The following is a 26,591-nucleotide window of genomic DNA, read 5'->3' as shown; positions in this document are numbered from 1 at the left end:
CACCGCATATATTTCTACTGCAAGAGACACACCTAAAGGGAAATAATTGTAAAGCTCTAGATGGGTATGGATACAAACTCCTGGCACATGCAAGGTTTACTACACGAAGAGTGGTAATACTGGTTAGGATAACACTTCCCTTTATACCTGGCATGGTTTGGTATGTTTGGATGGGCCTGTATGTGGCACTGAGGGTGTTTGGGGGGGGGGTAGGGTCCTAAACGTATGCTTAATATATGCACCACCGAGACTACCTGGCAACACTTTGCCTGTGCTTAGTACCCTGTTACTAGAAATCACAATGGGTGTTATGGTGCTGGGTGGGGGTGCTGGGTGGGGACATGAACGCCACAATGGACCTGGAATGGGGCAGAGTATCGCACTCGGAAAGGGGAACAGGGCGGAACCTCTGCGACCATTTGCAGAAGCCCTCGGACTGGTGGTTCTCTGGTGCAAGCATACCCCTACGACCAAACAATACACATTATACTCTGCGTCTCACGGGGTACTCCTGACTGGATTATCTAATGACACATTCGGCGAACGCGTGCTTGTTCAGGGGACTGATCCATAGGGCACGGGGTATATCAGGCCATTCACCTGCAGAGGTGCGACTGCAGAGGTGCGACTGCAGAGGTGCGACTGCAGGGACACATTAGAGAGGGCACACTAACACCCCGACTAGACCAATGGCTCTTTCAAGATAAACATGTTCGAGACAAATTAAGGGAACCAACAGAGCAATACCACCAGGACAAAGTGGGCACAGTAGACTCAGTGTGTGTGTTGTGGGAAGCGTACAAGACAGTGATGAGAGGGTATGCCCAGGCCTTGGCGAGGGGGAAGGAGGAAGGAACAGAGGCTCCAATATGAAGCCCTAGAGAAGGAAATTACTAGGCTAGAAGCCACAGCTAATGAGTCAGGGGCACCAGACGTACAGGTTAGTCATCAACTCCTGATCAAACAGGAAATGAGAGATATAGCAGAGGAGAAAGCCAGGGCACAGGATAGGGTGAGTCAAAGAAGACTTTATGAGGTTGGAGATAAAGCCAATAAAATGATGGCATGGTTGTAAAAAAAGAGACAAAGAACGGAACTGGGGGCTAGAGATCTGTACTACTCATGGATAGAGTTATAGAACAGGAGAGGGGATAGCAGCAGCATCTGCGGATCACTGAGAATCTGTACACAGCCGCTTTGAGTAGAACAGGGACAGACTATGCTGTACTACTCAGAGATACTCACCTACCCATGTGGACACTAAAGAATCATGAGGAGATCAATATAAGGATTTCACTGCCGAGGGCATAGGACGAGCTATTAGAGAATTGTACAAGGGAGTAGCATCGGTGATGGCGCCACATATGCTCAATATTTTTCGGGAGGCATTGGAGCAGAGCAGCCTTACAGTAGACCAACGGGTGGCCACATTCTTTATCATCCAAAAACAGGTCAAGCCCCTCCGACTAATGTAATTCATATCGGCCAATCTCCCTACTGAACATCGAGGCAAAGGTATAAGCAACGAAACTTGGTGGGGTAATAACATTTATAATTCACCCCGATTAATTGGGCTTTATGCCCCACAGAAGCACCAGGCTAACTTTGAGGCGTCTATACGGCATTCTACACGTTACTACAAGAAGGCCGGAAGAAGATGCAGTACAGCTATTGCTGGACGACCGTATGGTGTTTGACAGTATTGAATGGTCATACTTGCTTGCGGTGCTTGAAAGGTTTGGATGTGGTCCAAAGTTTTGTGTCTGGGTTCGGTTCCTGTATACGAACCCATTGCCCAGGGAGCGAGTCAACAGGGTGGGGTCACAGCTTGTTGCTTTATACAAGGGTACGAGGCAGGGATGCCCACACTCTCCTATGCTCTTCGTCCAGTCGCTGAAGCCCCTGGCGGCATGGGTTAGGGGTGACCCACTGATATGATGAATAACGCAGGGAGGTGGCTGGGAGGCGAAGATATCGTTATATGCCGACTACATTTAAAATACAGCACAAACACCGGTCCTCGATTGGCTGCATACTTTATTTATTCCAATTGTTAGGCAGTTACTCCAGCCAACAGATCAATTGGGAGAAGTCCCTCCTGGGCCACACAGACCCTACCGTCCATTAGACAAGCTCCATTGATTAAAAACAAGTTTAAGTACCTGGGCATAATGAGTTCCTAGATAACAACATACTGCCCTGTTTAAAATTATGTCACTGCCAAGTATATTATTTGTTCTCCAGAGCACTCCCTGTAGGATACCACCAGACTTTTATTTACGAAAGTTGTCAAAAAAGTAAAACCGCTTCTATGAGATGGGGGAAGTTCCAGAGTAGCCCTGCACAAACAACAGAGGGGAGTGTTCAAAGGGGTGCTGGCAATCCCCGATATCAGGAAATATTACTGGGCTGCACAGCTGGTCACTAGTGATGCCTGGTCATTTGAGGGACAGAAGGAACCTGCCTACAGAGTTGACCACCACTCGCTGTGACAGAGGGGTACCCTGTAGTACTATACCGTAGAAAGACGGAAAAACATCTACCATCACATACACAAGCAATAGTATGCATATGGAGGAAAATGACAACATTCATGGGCTGGGAATGGAAACTAACGGAAAGAATTGCTTTGTGGGAAAGTGACCTCCTACGGGAGGTTGTTGGACTGAAGGTTTTCAGTCAATGGGGACTTCTGGGATTGACTACTTAGGAGACGTCTGGAAAGGACACAAGATTATCGAGTTTACAGACAAAGGCACAGTACCAGATGCTTCACTCTGAACAGTTCCAATATTTGCAACTGAAACATGCATTGAGAGCCCATATCCCAAAGTGCAAACAAATACCAGAGTATACACCACTTGATAGGGTATTGGTAGATCCAATGCCAGAAAAGGTCACTACCCTGATATACAAGATAATGAGCAATACTCCAGACCCCCTGAGAGCTCTCCAAGAGAGGCATGGGAGGCCAAGCTGGGCATATAAGAGGATTACGACTGGGCAGAGGCAATACAGAGTCCCAGGGAGGTGGGTGTCCTTATTCAACTTCGAACTTTGCACAGAACATACACCTCTAGGGTACTGCTACAGCGAATGGGCCACAGCAATGCCGTTAATTGCACGAGGCACTGTGAAGAGATAGGCACTTTCTTTCACAAACTATGGGCCTGCCTCCGAATACTGGAATGGGATTCCGCGGGTCAATTCTGAGGTGGTGGTTCGGGAGGTCTCGTTAGAGGCTCAATGGCATATTCTATGTGTGACAGGGGACGACCAGTGGCCAAAATACTCAAGGATACGGCTAATGGTTGCAGATGTAGGGGTAAAAAGAAATATTGCAGGGGCGTGGGGAATGATCAAACCTCCGGGGGTTGCGGAGTGGAAGGCGAATCTCGGTTGGTGCTGCGCAACCCAAAAAGTGGTTTATCAAAGCTGTGAGTGCCTGAGGAAGTGGGAATATAGAGGGTCCTGAAATAAAACACCAGTAGATGAATGGGATGTCATATGGGACTTCATAAAGGCAACAAGATATCATTGGGTTGAATTTATTACAACTATGTTGTCAAGTAAAGATTGCATTGAATATGGGAGAAGAACCAGATACCTTCACTGTTACTATCCAGATAATTCTGTAAATCTGAGGTGTCTTGATGAGCATTTGTTCAATTAACAGACTTTAAAAAAAAATAAAAAGTGCACTACTAAGCGAAAACTTTGCACTGACCGCAGTCCTGAGGGCATTGCTATGCAGCAAGCACCTCTGGGAAAGTTGCAGCTGCACCAGAAGAAGGAGCATTGAGAGCCCGTTAATACTAGCCTCTCCCACTACTCTCAGTCTTCACAGTTTGCAAACGCGTCTTACAAGGGATGGCACAAGCATGGACACCAGAGCATTCCCAGAGTATGTGAAGGTGACGCACTAAAGTTCTACTAAGAAAGAGTCATCTTAGAGAGGGACACATTTCTTACTTAAGGGCTAGATTCGACAATTCCACTTGATGGTTACTCGAGTGCCCCATTTGGGAGTTACATAGTGAACACGACTGGAATTGTCGAATCTACACCAAGTCTTCCCACCCAAGCAGAGGGTGACTTATCCACCTTCATCCAGGTTGCCCCAGTACACCCCTGTCCTGAAGAAGATCTGCACGGCCGAGGCTGTGAATTACCCTTGCACCATAAGTCAGATCGAAACGTCGACGCCCTTACATAAGCCTAGACTTAACTGTTTGTGTCTCCCACCGTGCAAATTTTGAATATTATTCTGCAGTTTCACACATGACTCAAATTGTGCATAAATATAAGTGGAGCTAGGCTGCTCATGATGGTGAATGATAACCGATCATAGTGCTGTTTGAAAATAATTTGCATCTCTTGTTTTTTCCTATGTCACTGAATTTCCTTCTTTCTTCTCACCTAGCACACCTCATTCCATTTAGCACGTTCCCTCTTTTCGAGCAACCTCTATTCATTTAAATTGATGTTTCTTGAATTACCTGTATCGTTAACACTAACTAAAACTAGTACATTAAATTACTTGGTGAACATATATATCATTTTGGTCTGTCTGTCTGTCTTGCCTCGTGTACAACTGAGTTCTATGATTATATGGATTCAGGTTCTCAGAAGGTTGCCTCAAGTTGTTTTTCCTAGGCTCCTGTCCAAATATATAAATCAAATTAACAAATGTTCTTTGACCAAATGCTTTTTGTAAATTAGGTTCTAGGACCACTGTATTTTGTATCATCTTTCAGGGTTAAAGCAGCAATGGAGCAGTCTCTCTCGGAAGTGTGGTTTCAGACACAGCCGTAATATGCGTCGAAAAATATATAGATGGTCCAAAACCCTGGGCACCTGTCATGGAAGCAGAGTCAAGCCTGGAGTCACAGAGACGTGTGTGGCATCTGGTCTGTGCTGCCAGAATCACTGAGCTCAAAGGTTCAGGTCTACCCTTGGGAGGCACTACAGGCTCAGAGGGATGAGGGGCAGCTCTAAAAATATTCATCATACCCTGAATACGGTCGGCAAGTGTGGCTGGAAAATCTGATTTAAGTGTCTTAATAACCAGATGCGGGTTTCACGAGGATGAGAAAGACAAGTGTCGGAAACGATCATTAACTCTCTGAACGACACCAAAAGCAGTGCCATAGGAACTTTTCCCTTTGGTGTTTCTTAGGATTTTTTTGCAGGAGGATTCCGTGGAGGATTGCTCATGGCCAACACTTTTGCCTTAAGAACTGCAGAGACCACTCTTACGTCTTGTTAAGCAACCAAGCTCTACCTTCCCAATCCCAGGCGGCTTTTGGATTCATGGATGTAGAGTAGTCACAACTGGATGATCATGGTCAAGCCCCAGACAGTACATCCCTATGTCTTAGTATCGGAATTGGACATAGTTGACAGGGCTTGAATTCTATCGACTGAAGAGGTAACATCCGACTTCATCTGCTGTAAAAGTATCATTTAATAATTGAGCAATTTAACAAATACTAAAGAGGACCTCCAGACCCATGTTGGCAAAGCATGAAAACTGATGTCAAGTGCCAGGTAGGTAGGTACATACATACATACATACATACATACATACATACACCAGCGTTGTCATTTTCTGTCTGGACAGAGGTGCTCAAGACTGTTCCTTGAGGAAAATTTTCAGGATCCACTTTGGCACCTAGGGGATTTTCATAAGGTGAAGAATCTGAGGGAATAAGTATTTTATCAGAAGATCCTCCCTGTGTACTATTCAGAACAAAAGTCTTTAAATAAAGAAAAGTTAGTATGAAAAGTAAGCCAGTGGTCAGGGACACCTTACTGGGAACGAAGATATCCACTCTAAAGTCGACACAAGATGTAGAACAACCAAAATGCTTCCTTCAAGCAAAATCTACATATATATCGGAGAATACTTACAATACTTCTCAACCCTTAACATTGGAGGAAAACAATTTTTTTCATTTTTATGTAGCATTTTAGCACACAAAAAAATAAAATGCGACATTTATCATATTGCATTATCAGATTTATGAAATGAGTTTCTTTTAGTAGTGGGGAGTAAGATGGCATCTTTGTTCCCTAAAGAGTCCCCGACATTTGATTTCGTTAAAAACAACTGCAAAAACAGCAATTTCAAGAAGCTGGACTAAAGTTTACAGTATGATGCATAGGATGTTTATGAGGCTTTGTGCTCAGGTATTAGTCGTCATTGGCTTAAAATCTAGAATGTCAAATATTTGCCCTTTTTAAACTTACAATGTGGGGACACTTTTCTTATCTAGTTACAAAGGAGCTTATAGTTTTCCTTCTGTAATTTATTGTGAATACCTGGTTTAAGTCTCCGGTTCCTGTCTAACCCTGGTACTGAGGTTCCCATACTTGTTTTGTGTCCCTAAGTACCTGGTCCTAGCTACTAGGGGCACTCTTGGCCATTATTTTCTTTTCTTTTTTTTCCGCTTTTTCTTTTTGTATGTCCCACAAAGAGAGCTGAACTATGTGGTCCACATTGTGGGCCAGGAAAGGGAAAATAAGGTCTCGATCTTGGGGTTCTCACCAATATTACATCTAGGATAAAGTAGGACATCTCTGCCATAGCTGTAAAGCCAGGACAGAAAATCTGAAGTAAACATTATTTGATGAAGATGAAAATGCAAAATTACAGACAAAAAAGACAGGAAAGTAATACACAGAACGTAATACAATGGAAGAAACTTGAACATACCGACAGAATTGAAGTTTGAAGCTCACTTAACCTTCTACCTGATGTTATGGTTACCAAGAATGACAGGGTTACTTGAAGTCCATGTCCTGCATGATTGGAATCTCCATTGAAGTCACAAACATTAAAATAATTCCTAAAGGCCCCTGAACATACAACAGTAGAAAGCTGAAGAGTGCAACATTTCCATATGTTGTGAAACACCCTCCAGAAAGCTATTACAGGTACGGCTTTCCGAACTCTAGGCTATATGAAATATTAAAACCGAGTCTCAAACTACACTGCAGCACTTATGACACAACCTGCTGCATACATATTTAAGTAAGGAGGAAAAGTGCAGCCTGATTGATGCAGCTAAAAATGGCCTACTGCTTATTTGAGGATCTAGGAGCTTCCAATAACAAGTTTGTTATTATTATTTTATTCAATCAAATAGTAGAGACAAGGAAAGAACGTCATAAGTTATTTGTGATGCCTAAGAAGAGTGGCTGGGGAAGAAGGACGGTAGTTTATGACTTTCATGACTATTTCCATCATGCAAAACCAGCAATAGTCATAAGCGTTAGAGACTAGCCCCTGGGGCTCAGGAATAACAACTGAATCCAATACGACAGACTTAAGGAACATTTGGTTTAGGGTATACCAAAGAGGCTTTTAAGAGCAACATAACCAACACAAAGTCAGTTTTCATACCAGAATTGAAGCAATAGCGTTTTCACAGTTGGGACCTGATTTCCAGGTATCACCATACATATGTCTGAAGGAGGAATATTTCTCAGCCAAGCTGCAGTGGCCATTTTCCTTTTTGTGAAATGGGCCCTGGGTATCCCTGGTAAGGGTTTATTATCCAATTGGTAACAATGGGATATGAAGGAGTCGCTCCAACTAGAGATAAACTATTTGAGGTGGTAAGGCCTTGTCAAATCTGAATGTACATAATAACGAGACGGTTAGATTTGTGAAAGACTTGGTCTTATTTAGGTAGAAACAAAGATTTTTTCTGTACAAAGAACGCTACGTTGGAGAGGATGGGTGGTAAAGAACACTGGAAGACTGACAGTTTGATTAATGAGGAATTCTGATACTACATTTGGGAGAAAATGACATTCTCATAACTATCCTACTAGCTTGCAACACTGATTGAGGTACCAATTTGAGAGGGCTTGTGTTTCACAAACCATTAAGGCTGAGGTCATTGCTATTAGAAAGACAGTGTTCCAAGACAGATGCTGCAATGAAGCTGTGTAATTGGTGGTCCCATTCATTTTGAGAAGGTTAAACTGACCATCCAAGGAGGAGGTGGTGTACACACAGAAGGCACAACTCCCTCCAGGCTTTCAAAATGTAAGGGATGGCGGAAGTTTTGAAAAATGAGGTCCTATTTGGAACATTTTTGTAAGCTGTAATCACAGTAATACAGACTGTAGTGGAAGAGGATTGCACACAATTTGGAAGAATGACATCCTCATAAAATGTGATAGGACTGTAGCCTTTCTGTTGCACCATAAACCAAATCTCTTCCATTTAAGGAATAACTACCAATGGGACAGTTAGGATATCCCTTCATGATTGAGGGTGGTGTGGATGTCCATACTGTCCGGCATAAGGAGCCATGCTACCAAATTCAATGATGTCCTGTTTGGGTGGAATAGTGGACAATGGATATGGGCAACCGGTTTTGCGCCTTGACAGAAGCTGGCATCACTGCTGTCTAGGAAGCTCCAGAGCAATAAGGATCACTATTGCTTCACAATTCTGGATGACTGTAGGAATCAATAGAAACAGAGGAAAGGCAAAGAGTAATGTATTTGGTCAGTTCATCAAAAGGGCACTGCCCACTGAGCCAGATTCTGGTATTCTAGTTCGGTTTTGAAATTTTTTGTTTTGGGATGTGAAACAGATTGGAAGCCCCAATCTACGAAGATTCAATAAAGAACACAGTTGCACAGAAACCATTTGTGATTTTTTCATAGGATCAGCTTTAGAAATCCTGTTTATGTTTTAGGACTCTTGGTAGTGTAGACAATGATTACAACCAACCTTTCTGTGACTACAGCAGGAGAGATCTTGACCTTGTGGCCCCTTGCTAGTTTAGATAGTGCATGGTCCTTTTATTGCCCAGTTGAAGAATCCTGTAAGTTGTCAGAGATGTCAGGAAGGCCTTGAGAGATAGACAGCCTTCAGCACCAGGAAACTAATGTGAGGAGAGTGTTCCTTTCTGGCCAACAGCTTTGTATGGACACAGCTCCCTATCAGTGGGAGATATATCTGTAACAGTCTAAACTAGAGGTTCCTGTCGGGGAAAAAATACTTGAAATATGTTTGCTCTTTTGCATCAACATGAGAGACTGCCTTGCAGAAATCAATATGAAGAGTTTGTTGTGTTAACTTTTGTTCTTCTGAGACTACTGGTCCAGAAACTACTGGAGAAGTTTCACAAGTAGAACAATGAAAATGCAGGGAGACTTGGACTCTCTTACGGGGGATGATCAGAAGTGCTATTGGACTGAAAGTCTTTAGTAGAAGATGGCATTTCTCCCAGATTAAGGCACTCTCTCCTCTAAAGGAAACACTTCCTAGAACTGCTGCCAGACACGACAGACCAGAATGAAGGTAGACCTTGAATAAGTCAAAGTGACTTTGTTGATTGAAAGTCCTGCTCCACTTTTTGCGAGTGACTAGCCGAGGGTAAATGAATATTACTTACCATCAAAGGTGGGCCGCTACTACTGCCATTCATCACAGAAAAATTACAAAGCAAATTTCAGAAAGAGCTGCATGCTGGTTGTGTGATGATCCTACTACAATCCTCAAGTACTGCCAGTGCGGCCTTGATATTACAATGTGGAAGAAATCATCTAGTAGGTCTACAGTACACATCCAAATGCCTTATCTGAGGAGAGCTAAAATTCCTTTTTAATCCACCTGTTGGCCTTGCAGACATCTAACATTAGTCTGGACTCCGCGCCCCTTTTGTCTGAGCCAGAAAATGTAAGAAATTGGAGTGTTTACATAAAAATCACATTTGTTGTCAGTTTGAACCAATAATGTCATTACATTAACCGAGACGTAACCCTCAGGTAGTTTGGTACTATTCAGTCAGGCTTAACTTACAGTCCATGTGTAAGTATTTATGCAACACAGCAATAAAGGGAACACACAGCTGTGGCTGTGATGGCTATCCCAGTAACTATCAGTTCTCCAGGCAGAGCTTTTTTAAAAATGTTTCTGAATCCCACTTCTTGCAGTTTGGGGACAGAAGGAGTGCATTCCAACATCAGCCAAGGGTCCAAGACCTGTGGAGCACCACCTGGGGGTTAGGACTCACTCAACTGAGGCCAGCAGCAGGGTCCAGGGCAGCCCTAGTTGAAACTGGTTACGTTGGCAGTTGCAGGGAGAGCAATCTCTGGAGACCTGTGTTTTCCTGTAGCTCAAACAGGAAGTACCCACTTATGCATGAAGTCAATTCTGGGGTCCTGGGTTCAAAGCAAGCTGGTCTAGTTTTCCTTCAGGTGCTAGATATGAATCCCGTCCCTTATCTGATTTTTCTCAGAGGTCTAGAAGTGTTCTAAGGTTGCTAGTGTGGATGCCACATTTATGCTCAGTGTCTGCTTGCAGCTAGGAGAAACTCCTGACCACGTTGGAGCCAATAGGGTAAAAGTTCCCAGGGGTTACCCTACCCACATTTGCAAGACTTCCTGTATGTTTTACTGTAAACTATCCCACCCCACCCTTTATCTAAATCCAACATGGCAGAATCTTTGTTCCTGTGATCATAGTTCCCTGTGCCCACTAAGAGGTGTAGCTAGGATATTGGGCAAACGCTTACTTGTGGTCACTCCATATCAGATCTGTGGCAGCTCCCTCTCCACTGGGTTTAGTGCCAAGCTAGCTCAGAAGACAAAAGGGAGGTGTGAGCTACATCTCGAAGTGACAGGGTAAGCTTCCTCTGAAGCTCAGTAAGGTGCAGGTTACAGCCGCTAGTCCATCCTTATCAAACAGGAAAAACACCTCTCCACACCCTAGTCCTTTTGGACCTTGTCGGGTAGCAATCCACATCTCAACAGGAGAGCCATCAATAGGAATGTGCCACTGGACATTCGTAGAAATGCCCTTTTGGCTTTAGGGAGAAAAATTACAACTTTCTAAAAGTAGAATCCAATTGGAGTGTGGACTGTCGCACACCGGTATGTAAATGACGTTGTCAAAATTACTCTAGGTAGTGGGTGCCGTATTGGTAAACCCTCCTGGGCATGAGGGTGAATAGCAATAGCAACATGCGTTATTTCCCGTAGGAGTAACGTCCCCAAGTAGGCACACCTGGTTTGAATTTCAATAGGTTTAAATACATTTCATGGAAATCTTGTCTGTATGTTGATTTTTATTCTTGTATACATTTCATACTATTGCCTTCATAGTACTTAATGATTTATTTCATTCCACATTTTTCAGCCCAATGCATTTCGGGCAGAGGCCCTTCATTAGGGGACTTTGGTTCTGTACCGAAGGCTTGGGAGTTACGGTGAGTAAGATCACTTTACCGAAGTGAAGTAGAAGGTCACAAAATTAGCGAGATTACAGTCAACTGATTAGACGCGAGCGTAAATGTCCGTGTTCCTGGCCAAAGGATGGAGGAAAATGACAACTTTCTAAAAGTGCCATTTCCAAAACTAGTAATATAAAATCCAACTTGACCATTATGTTGGAATTTACATTACTACTAAAATTTGCGCTTGAATCTTTTTTCCAGCTGCTCCCAGAAAATGAAGCACTAAGTTGTTAAAGCGTACGCCAGTGTTTTCCTATGGGAAACTCTGATACACCAAAGTGAATAAAGGTTTTTCAGTGACAGGACATGTGAAACATTACATATGCATGCCCTACTTTTGAAATATCATGCACCCTTCCCTATGGGCATTTAGGGCCTACCTTAAGGGTGACTTAAGAATTAAAAGGAAGGCTTAGGCCTCGTAAAATGTTTGTTTAACCAGGCTGAAATGGCAGTTTGACACGGCTACCCAGGCTGCAACTGCAGGCCTGGAGATGTTTTACAGTGCTACTTTAGTGGGCGGCACAATCACTGCTGCAGCGCACATTTAATTTATAGGCCCTGGGCAATTGTTGTACCATAAACTTGGGACGTCCAAGTAAATTGAATGTGCCGATTTGGGGTACCCCAATTCTAATATATTTAGATAAGAAAGCACAAGACCTTTACCGCTGGTTAGCAGGAGTAAAGTGTGCAGAGTCCTATGGCATAAAAAAAGGGGTTCCTCAAAAGAAGGTGAATATCTGGGGAAATAACACACAAAATAATTTCATTTCCAACAGAACGTTTCCTGAATAGCTCGTGTTTCCCTGGTGTGTGGCCAGAACTGGTTCAATAGCACGCTACTTTAATAATATAGAGACTTCCTTTCTCAGAGCAACTAATTGAAACCTTGAGGTAAAGGAGGAATCGGTGGTGGATTTTGCCCTTAGGGCTAGAGAGCAGCCATTCTTTACAACAGTCAGCACCCACTTGTATGTTGGGATTTTTCCTCCACTCTATCAGGCGTAACAATACCACTGGAGAAGGCAGGGGTACAGAGGCAACACTTGTGGTTGTTGGAGGGCTGGTGTCACAAAGTGCTAGAAGACAACATTGAGGAAAACGCTATTGAGTGCTTCAAGTGCTTTGACGTTGAAATCTTACTAGAGAGGGAACGGTGAGGCTATCTTGTTGCTGAAGTCAAGAAAGTCAACAGGAAACATGTTGGAGCTGATTTTTTTAGACAAGGATCATGTGGTTTCTCAGATTTCTCACTTTTAAGCAGAAGCCAAGCATTCCCTCCGAGAGCTTTTCTTACTCTTTCCCTTCAGTTCCTCCTCTATCCTTTAGGGTCTCCTTCAATGTTTTTCTCATGTCCGTTTTTCAGTACTGCACTACAGGTTTGTAGTAACTTGAAAAGGACCTAGGCATGTGCATTTTTTATTTGTATATATTGTATTGCAATTGCAATTGCATTTAAATATCGCTTACTACCCTGACAAGGCGTCAAAGCGCTTTTTTCGGCGAGTAGCATGCTACTCTGGAACCCAAGAAGGATTAGTGTTGCATTAGTATAGTGAAATATGAAAGTAATTTGAGCGGTGGATATGTTAGTCAGTTATTTGGATTGAGAAGGATAGCGGATATATGTAAATACATACAAACATAATCCAGTGCTGTTAGATTTTATTCTTCATTAGATCATTTGCTGTGGATCACTGAAGGATTTTACATACATTTGAGTGTGGTGTGGTGAAGCCTCGCTCTTATCACACTGCTCTGTGAGATTCGGGGGTAGGGGTAAGTGTGTGTGCACTCTTATGCGTGTGTGTGTGTAAAATAAGCACATGAGATCTGCCTTATACATTAGTATAAAAAAGGGTCCCACATCGGAGACAGGAAAACACTTAATTCACAGGAAGGAAATGGCATCCTAACTTGGGGGTGGTGAGCGATAGGGGAGCCAACTTTTTTAATAGCTGCAATGAAATTGTATGCATGTAGTAATGTCACCTAAACACTATTTCATGAATGTTAAACTGAAGGCCAGGTTTAGACAAATTTCTTCTTAGATTTTCTCCAGACTCCAAGTATAATATCCCCTTCTGTCAAAAGCATATAACGGTTTAATGAAGGGAAGCTTCTACTCTCTCCAGACACTCAGGCACACATCTGGCCATTTCAGTTGGTGGACTACATTGAAGAGCCAGACTGTCACGGTTAGCCTCCTGAGCTAAGGGAGTGGATCTTGCCAGATATCCTGTGTGGCGGAGATGGTGAATTATCTATGCACATACGCCAACACTGTCTCAGCAAGGCTAGAGTCCTTGGCAATAACTAGGCAGCAAAAGAACTTTAAGAACAAGCACATGTGAATGCCTTAAACGTAATCAGGTCTATGTAAGAAAATTCGACTGCGCTTTTAGAATAAGGTTCTAGGAGCCTAGAGGCAAAGTATTAACGGGTAAAGTTTAATAAATCATTGACTGCAGATCACCAATTAAGATAACGTGAAAATGTTGGTCTTTTACAACACATTCATGTTTTTCAGAAGTGCACTACAAGCTAGACTGCCTTCTAAATCTGTGGACTTGGGAGATAGATATAAATTGAGCTGGCATTCCTCACGCGTGCACATGCACAAAATGGGAGCTGGCTGCAAATGCAGAGGTAGAGGAGAGGTGTGGAGAAGGGCCTACTTAGTAATGCTAAGACCATGACAGAGATTGCCATTAAGTGCAAGTCCCTGGAGTCATTGAAGCAAACTGAGACTGTCTCCGAGCCAAAATGCACACACAGAGAACACGATTTGCTTGACCTCTTGGTAGCACACGTCTGTGGATCATACTGAAGAGAGTAGCTGGATCCTAGGCTGCAACCAAGGAATGGTACCAGTGCAAGCAGACCGGACCTTTACTCAACAGGGCGCTGTAGCTCCGAGTGAGAGAGAATTTAGTTACCCAAGGGCCCTCCTCACCACTTAGGTGGCTGACACCCTTTTCTCTGATCTGTGACAACTGATGCCAGCACAAACAAACGATCAGGTAGCAAGTAAAAAGAAATTAATCTCAACAACCATGTAATTTTGCCTTAGCGAGGGTTAAAGACCAGTTGCAAGCGCTGAGTGGGGTACCTAGAAGCAAGGTCAGAATGATCCTTGAGGGTGTGGGGAGGGCTTCATGCCTCATGAGTACAAAGGGAATTCAGTATTGTTTTAAGTGGCTAAGATCCTGTACTTTTCTCCCAGCTCTTTTTCCTAGTCCTACCATGCAGAAGAAAAAAAAAATGGGAAACGGCAAGAAAGTGCTTAAATAAATAGAAGGGGGCTCTCCATGCATGAAGCTCGCAAACGTGCAAGCTGACCAGTGAACAATACCTCAGAACTGACAGCGCTGGAAGCAGTTAGGTGTAGCCCGAACAGGTGTTAGGAGATGCACAAGTTAAGAGTGTCAATGTGCCAGGATAGAAGAGTAAGAATGTTTACCAAGACCAGATGAAAAACCATACATGAAGTAATGCCATCGGAAACCTTTTCTTTACTCCTCGGAGTTTAGCGATAAACAAATAAGAAACAATTACTTAGGTTGTTTTAGTTAAGTCTTTTGCGCCTGGAAAAGTATACAGAGTGATTAACTACTGAATTATTAATACACAAAAACATCAAATAAAGGTTTGTTTTACAAAAATGTTGTAGTGCACCTCCATTGGAAGCAAGAGGCTACTGATTTACTGGCAGTCAGTCTGTATGCTTACCTCCAGTGCAATGCTCTTTAAGCGGCTCAAAGAGGTCAAAGGTAGCTGTTGCTCCATCTGACATTGTGAGGAACTTGCGCAACCCGCTTGGAGTTGGCGAGTTCACACGTCCCATTTTTCCATAGAGAGCAGTTTGTATATGTCCACTCTTTCCCCATATCATAGGTGGAATGTATCTAAAATGAAAACAAAGCAAGTATTATCAGCATTTGACAATCAAGTACTTAATACAAGATACAAGTTATGATGGGTTTGGTGGGGTAAGTGCGGTATAGCGGCGCTATAGATCAATGGGTTGTCTATCACTGAAGAGGTCTAATTTACTTTGGGAAGCTAGATTTAAATGTCAAAAGCTGACTGTTAAGGAGAGCGACCTTTTCAAGTCTTCACCACTCTTTCCTTCCTTAGCAATACCGCTTCACCCCTCCTTGTCCATTTAAGAATGGAATGAAAGGATATCACCATCATCTGTTCTAGTTTAGAGGGGGCTTGATCCAGCAGTTCAAGTTGGACTACTGTCACTTGTGCAGGACCAAGACAAATACGCACATGGTTGGCCCTCTCTTCTAGTGCAAGCTTCTCCAACTAGTATCTTATGATCTACTGGTAGCTCTCCTAAATATAAGTAACTCTACTGTGTGCAGCCCATCTAACTAAATTAGGAGATTTTGCTTTATGAAATTAAAATATGAATACCAGAATTGAAAAACAAGCATTGAAGAAGAAAATGTGAATTTTTAAAACCTATAAGTAACTTTTGTAGAAAAATGGCTGAATAGGCTGTCAGGATCCTCTTCCCACGGACCCTGACCATACCGTTCTGCCTGATGGAACCGCCCCTTTCTTTCCCCTCCAGCTGCCAGAATCGGAGGTGTCTGGACGGACTGGAGGCTTCCTGCGCCTCGCATGGCTGGCCCTTTAATGATCTGGTCGTCGAGGAGTCGGGCCCCGCCACTTGGAGGTGGGACCGCGGAGTGTTATCGGAAGAAAAGGATCCGAGAACCAATGGGGGAGCGTTCGGGACCCGGAAGGACCAACGGCTTCACACAGCGCCCCACCACGTTCTAGGAGCAATGTGGCTAGAACAGGTGCGTGCCCACCTCAGAGGACCCGGGAGGTTGAATGCGGTATTACAGGGAGGCGGGAGAGAGCAGGGGACATAGACTGTCAGTAGGGAGACCAAGCGGGACGCGCTGCGTAAACCCCTACCCACTCTGGTGACAGCCCCCTCCTCCCACACCTTCCTAGGAATTGACCCGTGTTGCCTCCCTTCACATTCCCCCCTTTTTGCAACGTTGAGCAACCAGCGCACTAATCAGAGTGCATATTCTTGTTTTCTTTCCGCATATCCATCGGAGTAACCGCCCAACCATCTTCCAGCGAAGATGCCAAGGAGGAGAAAACCCATCCGCCTGAAGAAGACGTCATCTGGATACCCTTATGCTCTTGTTTCTTTTGCCCAGTTAATAAAAACCCTTGACCCAGCAATTCTGGTGTCACGTTTCTGCCTGCCCTATGTGACACAGGCAAAATATATTTAAAGAGGATATTTGAATAAGTCACATGGCATAGGAGAGACATAGTACTAATATTCTTACCTTGGTACCAGGGGCATTGCAGCAATGGCATTTATGTATTATGCATGTAGAGGCATTCTACGTTGACAAAGCCTTCTTTACTTTTTTGCAGGCAACCACGCCTTATGCACTGAAATAATCACGGCTGGTAATCCTGTACACGGGTGCCACACAAGTAATCTTGCTGCGACTATTACAATACTAGTATTAGTAGCTCGGGACGATTTTCACTGAAAGGAAGTAGCCCTTATTATAGAACAGGTTGGAGATCTCTGCTCTGGTGGCACAGGGAACAAAACAACAATGGACAAGAAAGCAGCCCACAGTAATTATCAGTAACAGAAATGTATTGAATATTTCACACATCCTTTTTTTGTTTTCTCAGTGAGTCACCCCAGGCGAGAAAGGTTATGCCTAGATATGGGTCTGCCAGCATACTCTGCAATAGTACTCATGTTGCACAAAAGAGGAAAGAAGTCTGGAATCCAGGCTAGACGGTTCATAATGAAAAAAGACCGAGTTGCATATGGTCGTTCCTGTATGGAAATGTACGAGAGAGGAAGAGAAAAAAGATAATGTGAGAAAGAGAAATAACGCGAGAAGAAAAAACCAAGAAAGAAAAAAGGAAAAGAGTGGAATGAGAACGCATGTGCAGGACAAGGTTCAGAGATTATGTGTGTGCTTCCACTCAAAGTGTTACCCCCCTCAAAGAGAGAGTAGTGACAGCACGAGATAAAGTGTGACAATATGTCCCCTGAAAGTGTGCATGGAGCAGACAGTGTGCGAATTTCTAGCCATGGCTTTAGCATTGTCAATCACAACCAAAACATCACTAGATCGACATTCCAAACAGTATTAGTGAGTCGCCGATCTCACCAGTTTTCCAACCACAACCTGTGCACCAGTGGAGGTTTCCTTCTTGCATATCTCCAGCAGATAATTCTAGCCAAGAGATACTTATGTTCACTCTGCATGTTTTCACTTAGATGCATCCTTCTGAGAAATGTGCTTCTTGAACAGACCTGTGCATCTACAACTTGGTCTGGTCTCCAAATGCTGTCAACATGATGACACCTGTATCAACTCCAGGGGTTATGAACAAGTTATAAAAGCAGTGGAGAATAACCGGTTCTTTCTGCTATGGCTATGGAATATTTTTGCTAGGTCATAATTTATGTTTCACCTCTAAGTGTCACGAACTTTCTTCCACCCTCAGCATCCTGTCTTTCTGTACTCAAATATCTCCGACCTTAATGGCAAAAGTTTGCAAATGTACTTTTTATTGGTCTATTGGGTTCAAACTCTTTCCCAATGCAGGAATGTAGAATTCCTATCACAAGCCCTCCAAGGACAAAATATTTGGGGTCAAGGACAACATGTTTTCATGTTTATTTTCTTCTTGCAACAAGTAGGTCCAACTCCCTGAAGCACAAACCCTTTCACTGCCAGTTTATAGTACCACATTATGGGTCAGGGAAGGGCATAGTCTGCAGTTAATGCTGTTTGAACTAGTATTTATGGTTCATTAATGCAAAGCCTTTATTTTTAGGGCGAGTGCAATAAGGAAATAAATGTTGTAAGGCCAGACTGTACTGCTGACAGTGGTCCCAGTATAAAAAATGTGTAAAAACGTTTGCAAAGTTTAACAATAGAAGACTACATTTAGTGCTCACGAATTAAGTGTAAATATTTGCAGAAGCTTGATAGTAAGATTGAGGAGTCTTGGCTTTCAAAATAAAATACTCACAAAAAAGGCAACCAGGAAAGAAAACGTTTTGCTAAATTACTGTGCAATTTTAAGTACCATTTCTTTGAAGCATCTTCTCGTAAAATATGTTGATAAATGCTAGTAGTCCCTAATAATATTCATAATGGGAAACCAGTGGAACCAGTTTCAAGAAGATTATGGGAAACAAGAAAATAATCAATCATCAGCAAAGCCAATAGGTCTGACACTGGCGGTCACCCTTTTAGTTTGTCAATGTGTGTATTGTTTTGACATGGTTTTTGTAAAATGTTATTGCTGTGGGAGCTGCCAGGCCCTCAAAATATTTTTTGATCTCAAAAAGCAAATATTGCCACAGTAGTCCCTGGCACTGAGCAAAACTACTTTGTGTGCCGATATGCTACCTGTGAAAGGACAAAACGCTGTCACTTACAGTAAAGCCAGTCTACAGATAGAGAAAGACAGACAGCATTTCAACAAAAACAAAAGGTTGTGGTTAACTCAAGACCTAATTATGGGCCAATTCTTAAACTAAGTCACAAAAGTGCCCCCATGGTATATGCCCTTGCAGTAGTGCAGAATTTACGGCTTTGATGAATTCACAATAATTTAGCAAAGTAGGTCAGGAAATCGAACTCCAAGAAAATGTTTGCAAACTGCATCTTAGCACGACCTAATATGCAGGTGTACACTTGCTCATGTGAAAATCACTTTTTTCCCCAACCCTGGAAGACGTTTTACTTCTGCCCTTGTCAGGAGAAAATGTCCAACCTTTCTCAGCATGGGAAAAAATTAGAGAAGAGCTTGCATGCTTTAGGAGTTTTTACAAGTTAGTGGGCTTGCATAGACTCAAAAGCACATTCCAACCCTATTGCTTAACACTACCTCCAGCCCTAGTATGTAGATCTGTGGATAGGTGGCAAAATAAGTGAACTGCTAGAATTCATAAGGTGAGGCATAATAGGAGAGGCTATCCGAGCTCTTACATAATGAAATTACTGCCATAATATGTTGCTGCACTATGTGGCATCAAAGAGTCAAGTGCATTTTTTACAGCACTTATGAAGCAACCTGTCCCATGGACAAGTGGATATTTTATTAAATTCCACCCCCTGTAATGTACATAACTTTGCTCTTGAAATATGGATGCTTCTGTAAATTAAAAGTCGATCCTACTTAGTGTTTCAGATTGGCTACTAGTGAACGGTTTCTGAAGGTGGAATCAGTTAGCACTTCTCCATCAAAAAAACAGCAGTACTACAAGCCCGGAGGGAAAGGATAGCCACAGATTTACTGTGTATGCCTCATTCCAAAAACTCTATATGATCCTCTATGTAAGTGACGGTGTGCCTTCAACATATTTTTCCTTGCTAAAAATACTTTGTGTGACTGACTCCTGAATTAATTAGCGAAAGCAAAAAAAGCTTCACCATAGTTTGCATGATGTAACATACTCAAACTTAATTTAGCTGGCACAATTAAGCCATACAATGTAAATAATGCAAATACAAGAACTATGTACCTCCACCGTTGATTAACCATGCATTATCTACAACAAGGCAATATAATTTGGTGGGAAAACAAAGAATAGGACAGTTATTAGTGTGCAGACAGTCCATTTTGCCCACCTCTTACTCCTACAAGGTCCAACTCAAGATCTCCAATGCTAAATCTGGTTCATGACTGCATTTCCACTGATAGTCCTGTCTTTCCATTTACAGTAGACCTCACAAAGCCAGAACCATAGGGTCAATCGGGCCTTACATATCCAACAACGAATACATTGCAGTCATACCACTTCCTTTTCACCAACCCAGACAAAGCAGTAGGCACAACGCTTAGGACACTGAATCTGACCAACACCATCTCTAGCCTATTCACCATTTGGCTCCTGCATTGCGACGATCACTGGTGAAGGTTCTCTCCCAAGGTACAGTATCGGGCCCTACTATATCCTATATACTCTAGGTACCATACAGTTGCATGCCCAATGTTTGACTGAAACAGCGAGAATCCTACGGTCACACACTACTGAGCAACAACTACCCCATAAGCAGGGGCAATTACAATCTGCATTGTTGGCAATTTTGCAGAAAACACAGATTTACGTGCCCCTCAAAAATTCTGAGCACTTTCTTCACATTTTACCAAACCTATTTTATATCTTAGCTTGAATAATCAAGCAAAGATAGAGTGTGCAGAAGCAACAGAAATAAAGCTGGTATGAATGGACAAAACGCTGTGACTTACAGTAAAGCCAGTCTCAGATAGAGAAAGACAGACAGCATTTTAACAAGATGCAGATCAGGGGTGGTTGCTATCATCATAAGCTACCTGCACTTTTGGTAGTCTGAGGTATTTGTATTATGACGAAGCTCAGAGTGGTTGGCTAGAATGAGCAGTGAGTACATGCATGGTTATTCTTTTTAGAGATGTCACCCAGACTAAATATCAGTCACTGTCTGGAGACTTTGTGACAATGTGACAAGCCTGGGTTTGCTCTTAGTTATACAAAAACAAAGAAGGCTAAGATAAGATGTCTAAAGGAGCAGTTAACCTGTAATTGTGACATAGGGACGCTGACAAGTGAGGCTTTTATGGAGACCAGGAACACCGACATTAGGGGGCTCAAAACGTTGCTGAGAATATGTACATGTCATTGTGACAGTCTATATAATAAAATTAGTATTTTAAAAAATGAATTCTAAATTTAAGGAATATGAATATACCCATCTAGTACATGCTATTTAATACACAGTTTCCCTATTTTGTAGAGTTAAATTTAGAAACATTAACATCCATTTTCACAATAATTTTGCAGAGGTCTTGACCCATTGATTTTACCTACCCTTCCACCCACACTTCCAAAAATAAGAACTTTTTCAGCTGATTTTCACACTTTTTTTGACAAATTGGGCCACTTTTACCCATAACACTATCCAATAATCAGGGCAATTTGCATTACTTCACTTTTGAAAATCTTAATGCATCATGTCAGGTCTCCTGGAAATCAATTTCAGGCCACTACTTTGCCGCAGTAACTATCTAAAGGCACATTTTAGGTCTAGCCTAGATGCTCCTTTAAGAAACACATCTCTAGGACACGTCATTTAGATGCTATGCTTGGCGACCTCCAAGTTAGAGCAAGCTCTTGTGTGTTAATGGAATTACAGACAGCAAGTCCTGAACTTCACAAACTGGAAACTAAAGTTGCATACTTTTCCCTTCCTCCAAACTAAAACCTTTGTGCAAGGAAGACAAATACATTTTAAACAAAATTGTTTCAATGGAGGTAGGAAGAAATATTGCAACAGACTTTCCGTAGGAATTTGGAGTTTACTTTAGATTATCCTCAAATCCATAAGAATGTTTAATACCTGAAAATACAAAGAATCATCTCATTTTTTAATTCAAAAATTGTTTATCAATTTACATAACCGAATTCTGCAACCCAAAAACGGATATTTAAAGCAAATTATGCTTCAGAAGTTCTTATTGTTCCAACATCTCTGGAAACTGGCTTGTTGCATAATGTGGTAAAACGGCCGGTATGAGACAATTTTGTATGTACTGTCCGGTTTCAGCTCTCTCTCGCGAGTGATCATTTGAAGCACTCCTTCATGCCTTGCCCATAAAATATTTCGTTCGGCTCAGAAAATTATCATCTGGCTCCTTGAAAGATTTAATCAAGCTAGAGGGATGAGAGATAAATGGGCCAAATAAACTGTGGAAAGCAAATTTGGATAAAACTCCTCTTGGTAGAGTTTTAGAAAGCAACGAAGTAATGAAACGGATTAAATTATATCAGTACATCCTATAATGTAATTGATCAAATATATGATTGAAAACTACATTATCTTGAATCCCCAAATGTATGTAAACCAACCAATGTCATATTGAATAAGACAAATTTTTACCAATTCAACTAAAGCGGTTCCAAATGCAGAAGTGAAACTTTATAGGAAAAATGGTAAACTTAATTGATCACACTATTGCTTATTCAATCCGAAAGTGAGATTACTGTTCACCTTCTCTACATCTGCTATTCTATGTTAACTGCATGGAGGGATTAAGCAAAACATGTTTAAGTCACATGACATTCACTGGGTCAAAGAAGCGGTTCATAGGTGTTCTAAGGAGGGGGAATTCAGATTTTGAGTGTAAAATATTTTGGGATTACTTGTAAATGCAATAGTAAACTGCAATATGCATGTCACTTTGTTATGTTAAAATTGTAACTTTAAAAGCGAAATAATAAATTGAGAAGTACGATAATCCGTTTTTTGTTGTATTTTTAAGAGCTTTCTCTTTATGTTGTTCACCCCTTTTAGGATTGAACCACAAGGTTGCTCTATTTTAACATCTATAGCAAAAAGCATAAAACTGCCTAAAACGGTAAACTGTAATTAACGTTTACATAAAATAGACCACATATGACAATGTTTAGTAAACTGTTATTCTGATATGATGTATTTTATAGGTAATGTATGCAACAATGGGACATGCAATAGTTTTGAGTAACCGTGCAAAAAATATTACTAATGTATGCGCTGGCTGGAAAGGTAAAGAAATTAGTGTGAAACATGTTAAAGCCCATGTTGAACCACAGTAATATAGAAATTTTAGGTCATCACTAAACATACGTCACAGTGGTAACAGGGCTCTCAACAGTGGATAACAGCAAGACATGTCTCGATTGCTAAATCCAATTAGGTTTTATTCGACTGTAACAAAATCCATTATTATCAAATTTAATAACTCACTGGGGAGATGCATGATTTAGCACATGCACCAACTAAACTTTTTTACCACATTTCCATCTTAAGATACGGAAAAACACCACTTAGGCAATTGTGAAAAAAAATCATTTTTAAAAACATACGGCCGAAACTTACTCTTTGGTCAGTAGTGGACAAGATTTGAGAAGAAATCGGGACAGGGGAGTATCTTGGAAAACAAGTTCAGGTGAAGCGGTTGGACTTTTCAAGTTCAAGCAGCGAACAATAAAGTAAAGAACAGTAGCTACAGCTGCCAGTTTCACGCCATCAAAGACAGCAGGCATTTCGGGCGTTTCCATCATTGCACTCATTTTGCCTAAAAAAAAAAAAGAAAAGTATTATTTTGTGAATAATAGAAACATGGCATAAAAAGACCGTAGGGGTTTCACTGGCAAAACGTCCTTCCCTAAAGTACAGTAATGTGATACTCATGCCAACTAGTCTCAAAAGATTGACTCAAATATGACATTGGCCTGAGAGACCAACATTGAGTACACTATTTCCTCAAGAGATAATGAGAAGTCACTGAAACATTAATGTCAAATTATTTTCATCAAATATTCTCAGAAGTAGTTAACATATACCCTCATGTAGGCCTGAGAAAAGCACAAGTGTTGACCAGTCGTTTGCTTGACAAGCTCATTCACTGGTAATACTTGGGTCATTTAGAGTAAATTTTTTGTCCACTATGCCTCTCTAGACAGAGGCCAGGCATTTGCAAATAATGAACTTGGCCCTCCTCAGATTGGAACAGTCCAGTCAGTAGTGCCAGGCCTGGTTCCCTCCAGAAGGGAACACAAGCAGCCCCAAATCAATACAGTCGATTTAGAGCTGATCAGTGAGGTAGGGAATGATTCCTAAGGCACAATGATCTTGGCATCTGAGGGGCCTACACTCGAGTTAGGCCTCACCAGAAGCAGTCTCTCCACCCATGCTCAAAATACTGCATTCATGCTGCCTGGTTTGCTAGTTCTAATTGCGATTTATTACAGCATGGCCTTGGCAGGTGTATGGCAAGGTGATGGCAGGCATCACATGGTAGAGCAATCATCAAAATGTCTCGGTTCTTATTGAGAGCGCTGTGGCTTTTCTGGTGAGAATGATGCCTTGGAAGGCATCTGGGCCTGGTGAAATGCCCAGAGATTCCCTTTCAAATACCACACACATTTGATACAGAGAATGAAATCCCTGATGACAACATAGGGCTTGATGTCCATGCACACTGGTAATGTCACGGTTTACCTTCCCAAGTGTGTGTGAGCACACATCCTGGCAAAAAGGGAATTTTGAGAATTTCTTAGGCAGCACTGTGTGCATGCGCTGTACAAGGGAATTCCATTAAGTCGCATGCACACAATGGTGCTGCCAAGGGAATCACTGGAATCGCCCTTTTGTCAGGTGGACCCTCCACCGGACATATTCTTGGGAACACCCGTGCACCTTGCTGACAAACCTAGAAAAAGGGATCACAAGTTACTTACCTTTGGGAACGCCTTATCTGGTAGAGACTATCTACCCGCAGATTCTTTACCTTAGAATTATCCTGGTGTCAGACTTGATCCAGAATTTTTCATGAGCAATACTCCTGCGTAGGTGACATCGTTCAGCTCTGTGTGGAGTCATGCGCGGTGCCTATATAGGAGCCACCCCAGAGTGCGGATGTCAGTTTTTCTTTGTGACTTTCAACAACATGAGCACAGAGCCATGAAGGATATGGACTACTGGTGTGATAAACTAGGGCCCTGGAAGGGGAAAAAGACCGTTCTCTAGAATTTCATTCGCCGATCGGTGAGGATAGATGGGTCGGTAAGGAATCTGCAGCTAGATAGACTCTCTACCACATAAGGCGTTACCGAATGTAAATCGGATAGAGACTTCTAGCCATATATTTCTTACCTTTGAATAGAGGCCCAGCAATTCCTCTCCGGAGGTGGATCTGTGAACTGATTCTCACCATAAAGTCCTGTAGGACCGAACAAGCAGAAGTGCTTGGTGAATCAGTGTAGAAAGGCACATGTTGCTGCCTGGCAGATATCAAGGGTACTCTGCATGCTAATGCAGTGATCACATCCTTAGCTCAAGTGGAATAGGCACACAACCCCTCAGGGGGCTGCTTCTTGGCCAGAGTGTGGCATATTTTAATTCAGAGCACAATCCAACAGGAGATCGTTCGCTTCTGCATAGCCCTTCCCTTCTTCGCCCTGACATACCCCACAAAGAATTGATCATCCACATGGAACCATCTCGTGAGGTCAGGGTAGAACAACAATGCTCTCTTTGGGTCCAGTCGATGAAGTTTTTCCTCTGCTTTAGACTGATGTAGCACAGCGTAAAAAGTAGGCAGGGTGATAAGACTGGCCTACATGAAAGTGAGTAACAACTTTCGGAAGAAAGGAATCTAGTGCGAAAAACCAGCTTGTCTGGGTAGATGTTCAGGTATGGAGGCTTGAAAGACAAAGCCTGAAGCTCACCAACCCTCCGGGCAGATGCTATCACCACCAGGAAGGCCATACTGATGGTAAGGATGGAAGAACAGTTGTGCAAGGGATCAAAAGGAGTGCATGTCAGGAATTTTTCAGACTAGATTAAAGGTACCACTGATTCATGATGAAGGGTGAAAGAAAAATTGTTGCAAACCTTTTGGGAACCTGTGTTCAATAGGTTCTCTGAAGAGGGATGGCTTATCAGGCAATCACAGAAAGGCAGAGATAACAAAGATAGCCCTTTAACATGCTCAGAGGAAAGAACTGCTGGACAACAGAAAGAATAAATAGAAGGACCTGAGCAAGCGGAACAGAAATAGAGTAAATCAGTTTCTCTGCACACCATGCAAAGAAGCGAACTACCAAATGAATATCCTAAGAAAAGAAAAAACCTTCTGACTGCAGCCCACCCCCTCCCAAGGCTGATCAAGCCCTATTTATTTCCAGGTTTGTCTATGGAAGTGCAATCCTACATGGTCTCCCGAGATCTAAACTAGCTTCTCTAAGGGCCTCTCTTAACTATGCTGCACGGCTCATCACAGGATCAAAAAGAAACCAACACATCACTCCAGGGTCTGAAATCCCTAAACTGGCTCCTATATGAGGCAATGATACTTCTTAAAATTGCCTGCATGACCTATAAAGCCTTACACGTCAACACCCCAAGGTAATTGCCACAAACACTGGAGTTATCTGGTGGCAGCTTCTCCTCTTGAAGCATCAGCACCTTATTGCTGAAACCATAAAAAGAAAACTTGCAACAGAGAGTGGTGACAAGTTTGGGTGGAGAAACCTCCACTACTGCTGCAACAGAAGACCATCCTGAAGGGGCAGCCTGATCAGTGAACCAATGGCCATGCTCAACAGCCAGGGATACCAAACTAACAGAGCCCAGTCCTGAGCCACAAGGATGTTTTGGACTCGGTCATTCCTGATCCTACTGAGAACTCTGGGCACAAGTGGTATGGGCAGAAAGGCATACAGGAGGCCTTAGCTTCACTCGAGACTAAAAGAGTCTCAGAGTAAGA

The 26,591-nt window shown here is 42.4% G+C and overlaps 1 protein-coding gene across 1 annotated transcript in view; it reads right to left on the bottom strand.

Moving 5' to 3' along the window:
- The window catches only part of ABHD2 (abhydrolase domain containing 2, acylglycerol lipase), a 420,974-nt gene that overhangs the window by 329,844 nt on the left and 64,539 nt on the right, over positions 1 to 26,591 (bottom strand). Inside the window, exons 2-3 of the mRNA XM_078683196.1 lie at positions 23,198 to 23,396; positions 15,000 to 15,175 (exon numbers count right to left, since the gene is read on the bottom strand). Coding sequence (XP_078539322.1) covers positions 15,000 to 15,175; positions 23,198 to 23,391 — 370 coding nt within the window. The 5' untranslated portion in view covers positions 23,392 to 23,396. The remainder of the gene's footprint in view (positions 1 to 14,999; positions 15,176 to 23,197; positions 23,397 to 26,591) is intronic.

Source organism: Lissotriton helveticus, chromosome 3_1 (genome assembly GCF_964261635.1).
Source record: "Lissotriton helveticus chromosome 3_1, aLisHel1.1, whole genome shotgun sequence".
Lineage (NCBI taxonomy): Eukaryota > Metazoa > Chordata > Amphibia > Caudata > Salamandridae > Lissotriton > Lissotriton helveticus.
This window is presented reverse-complemented; position numbering and strand designations above follow the sequence as displayed.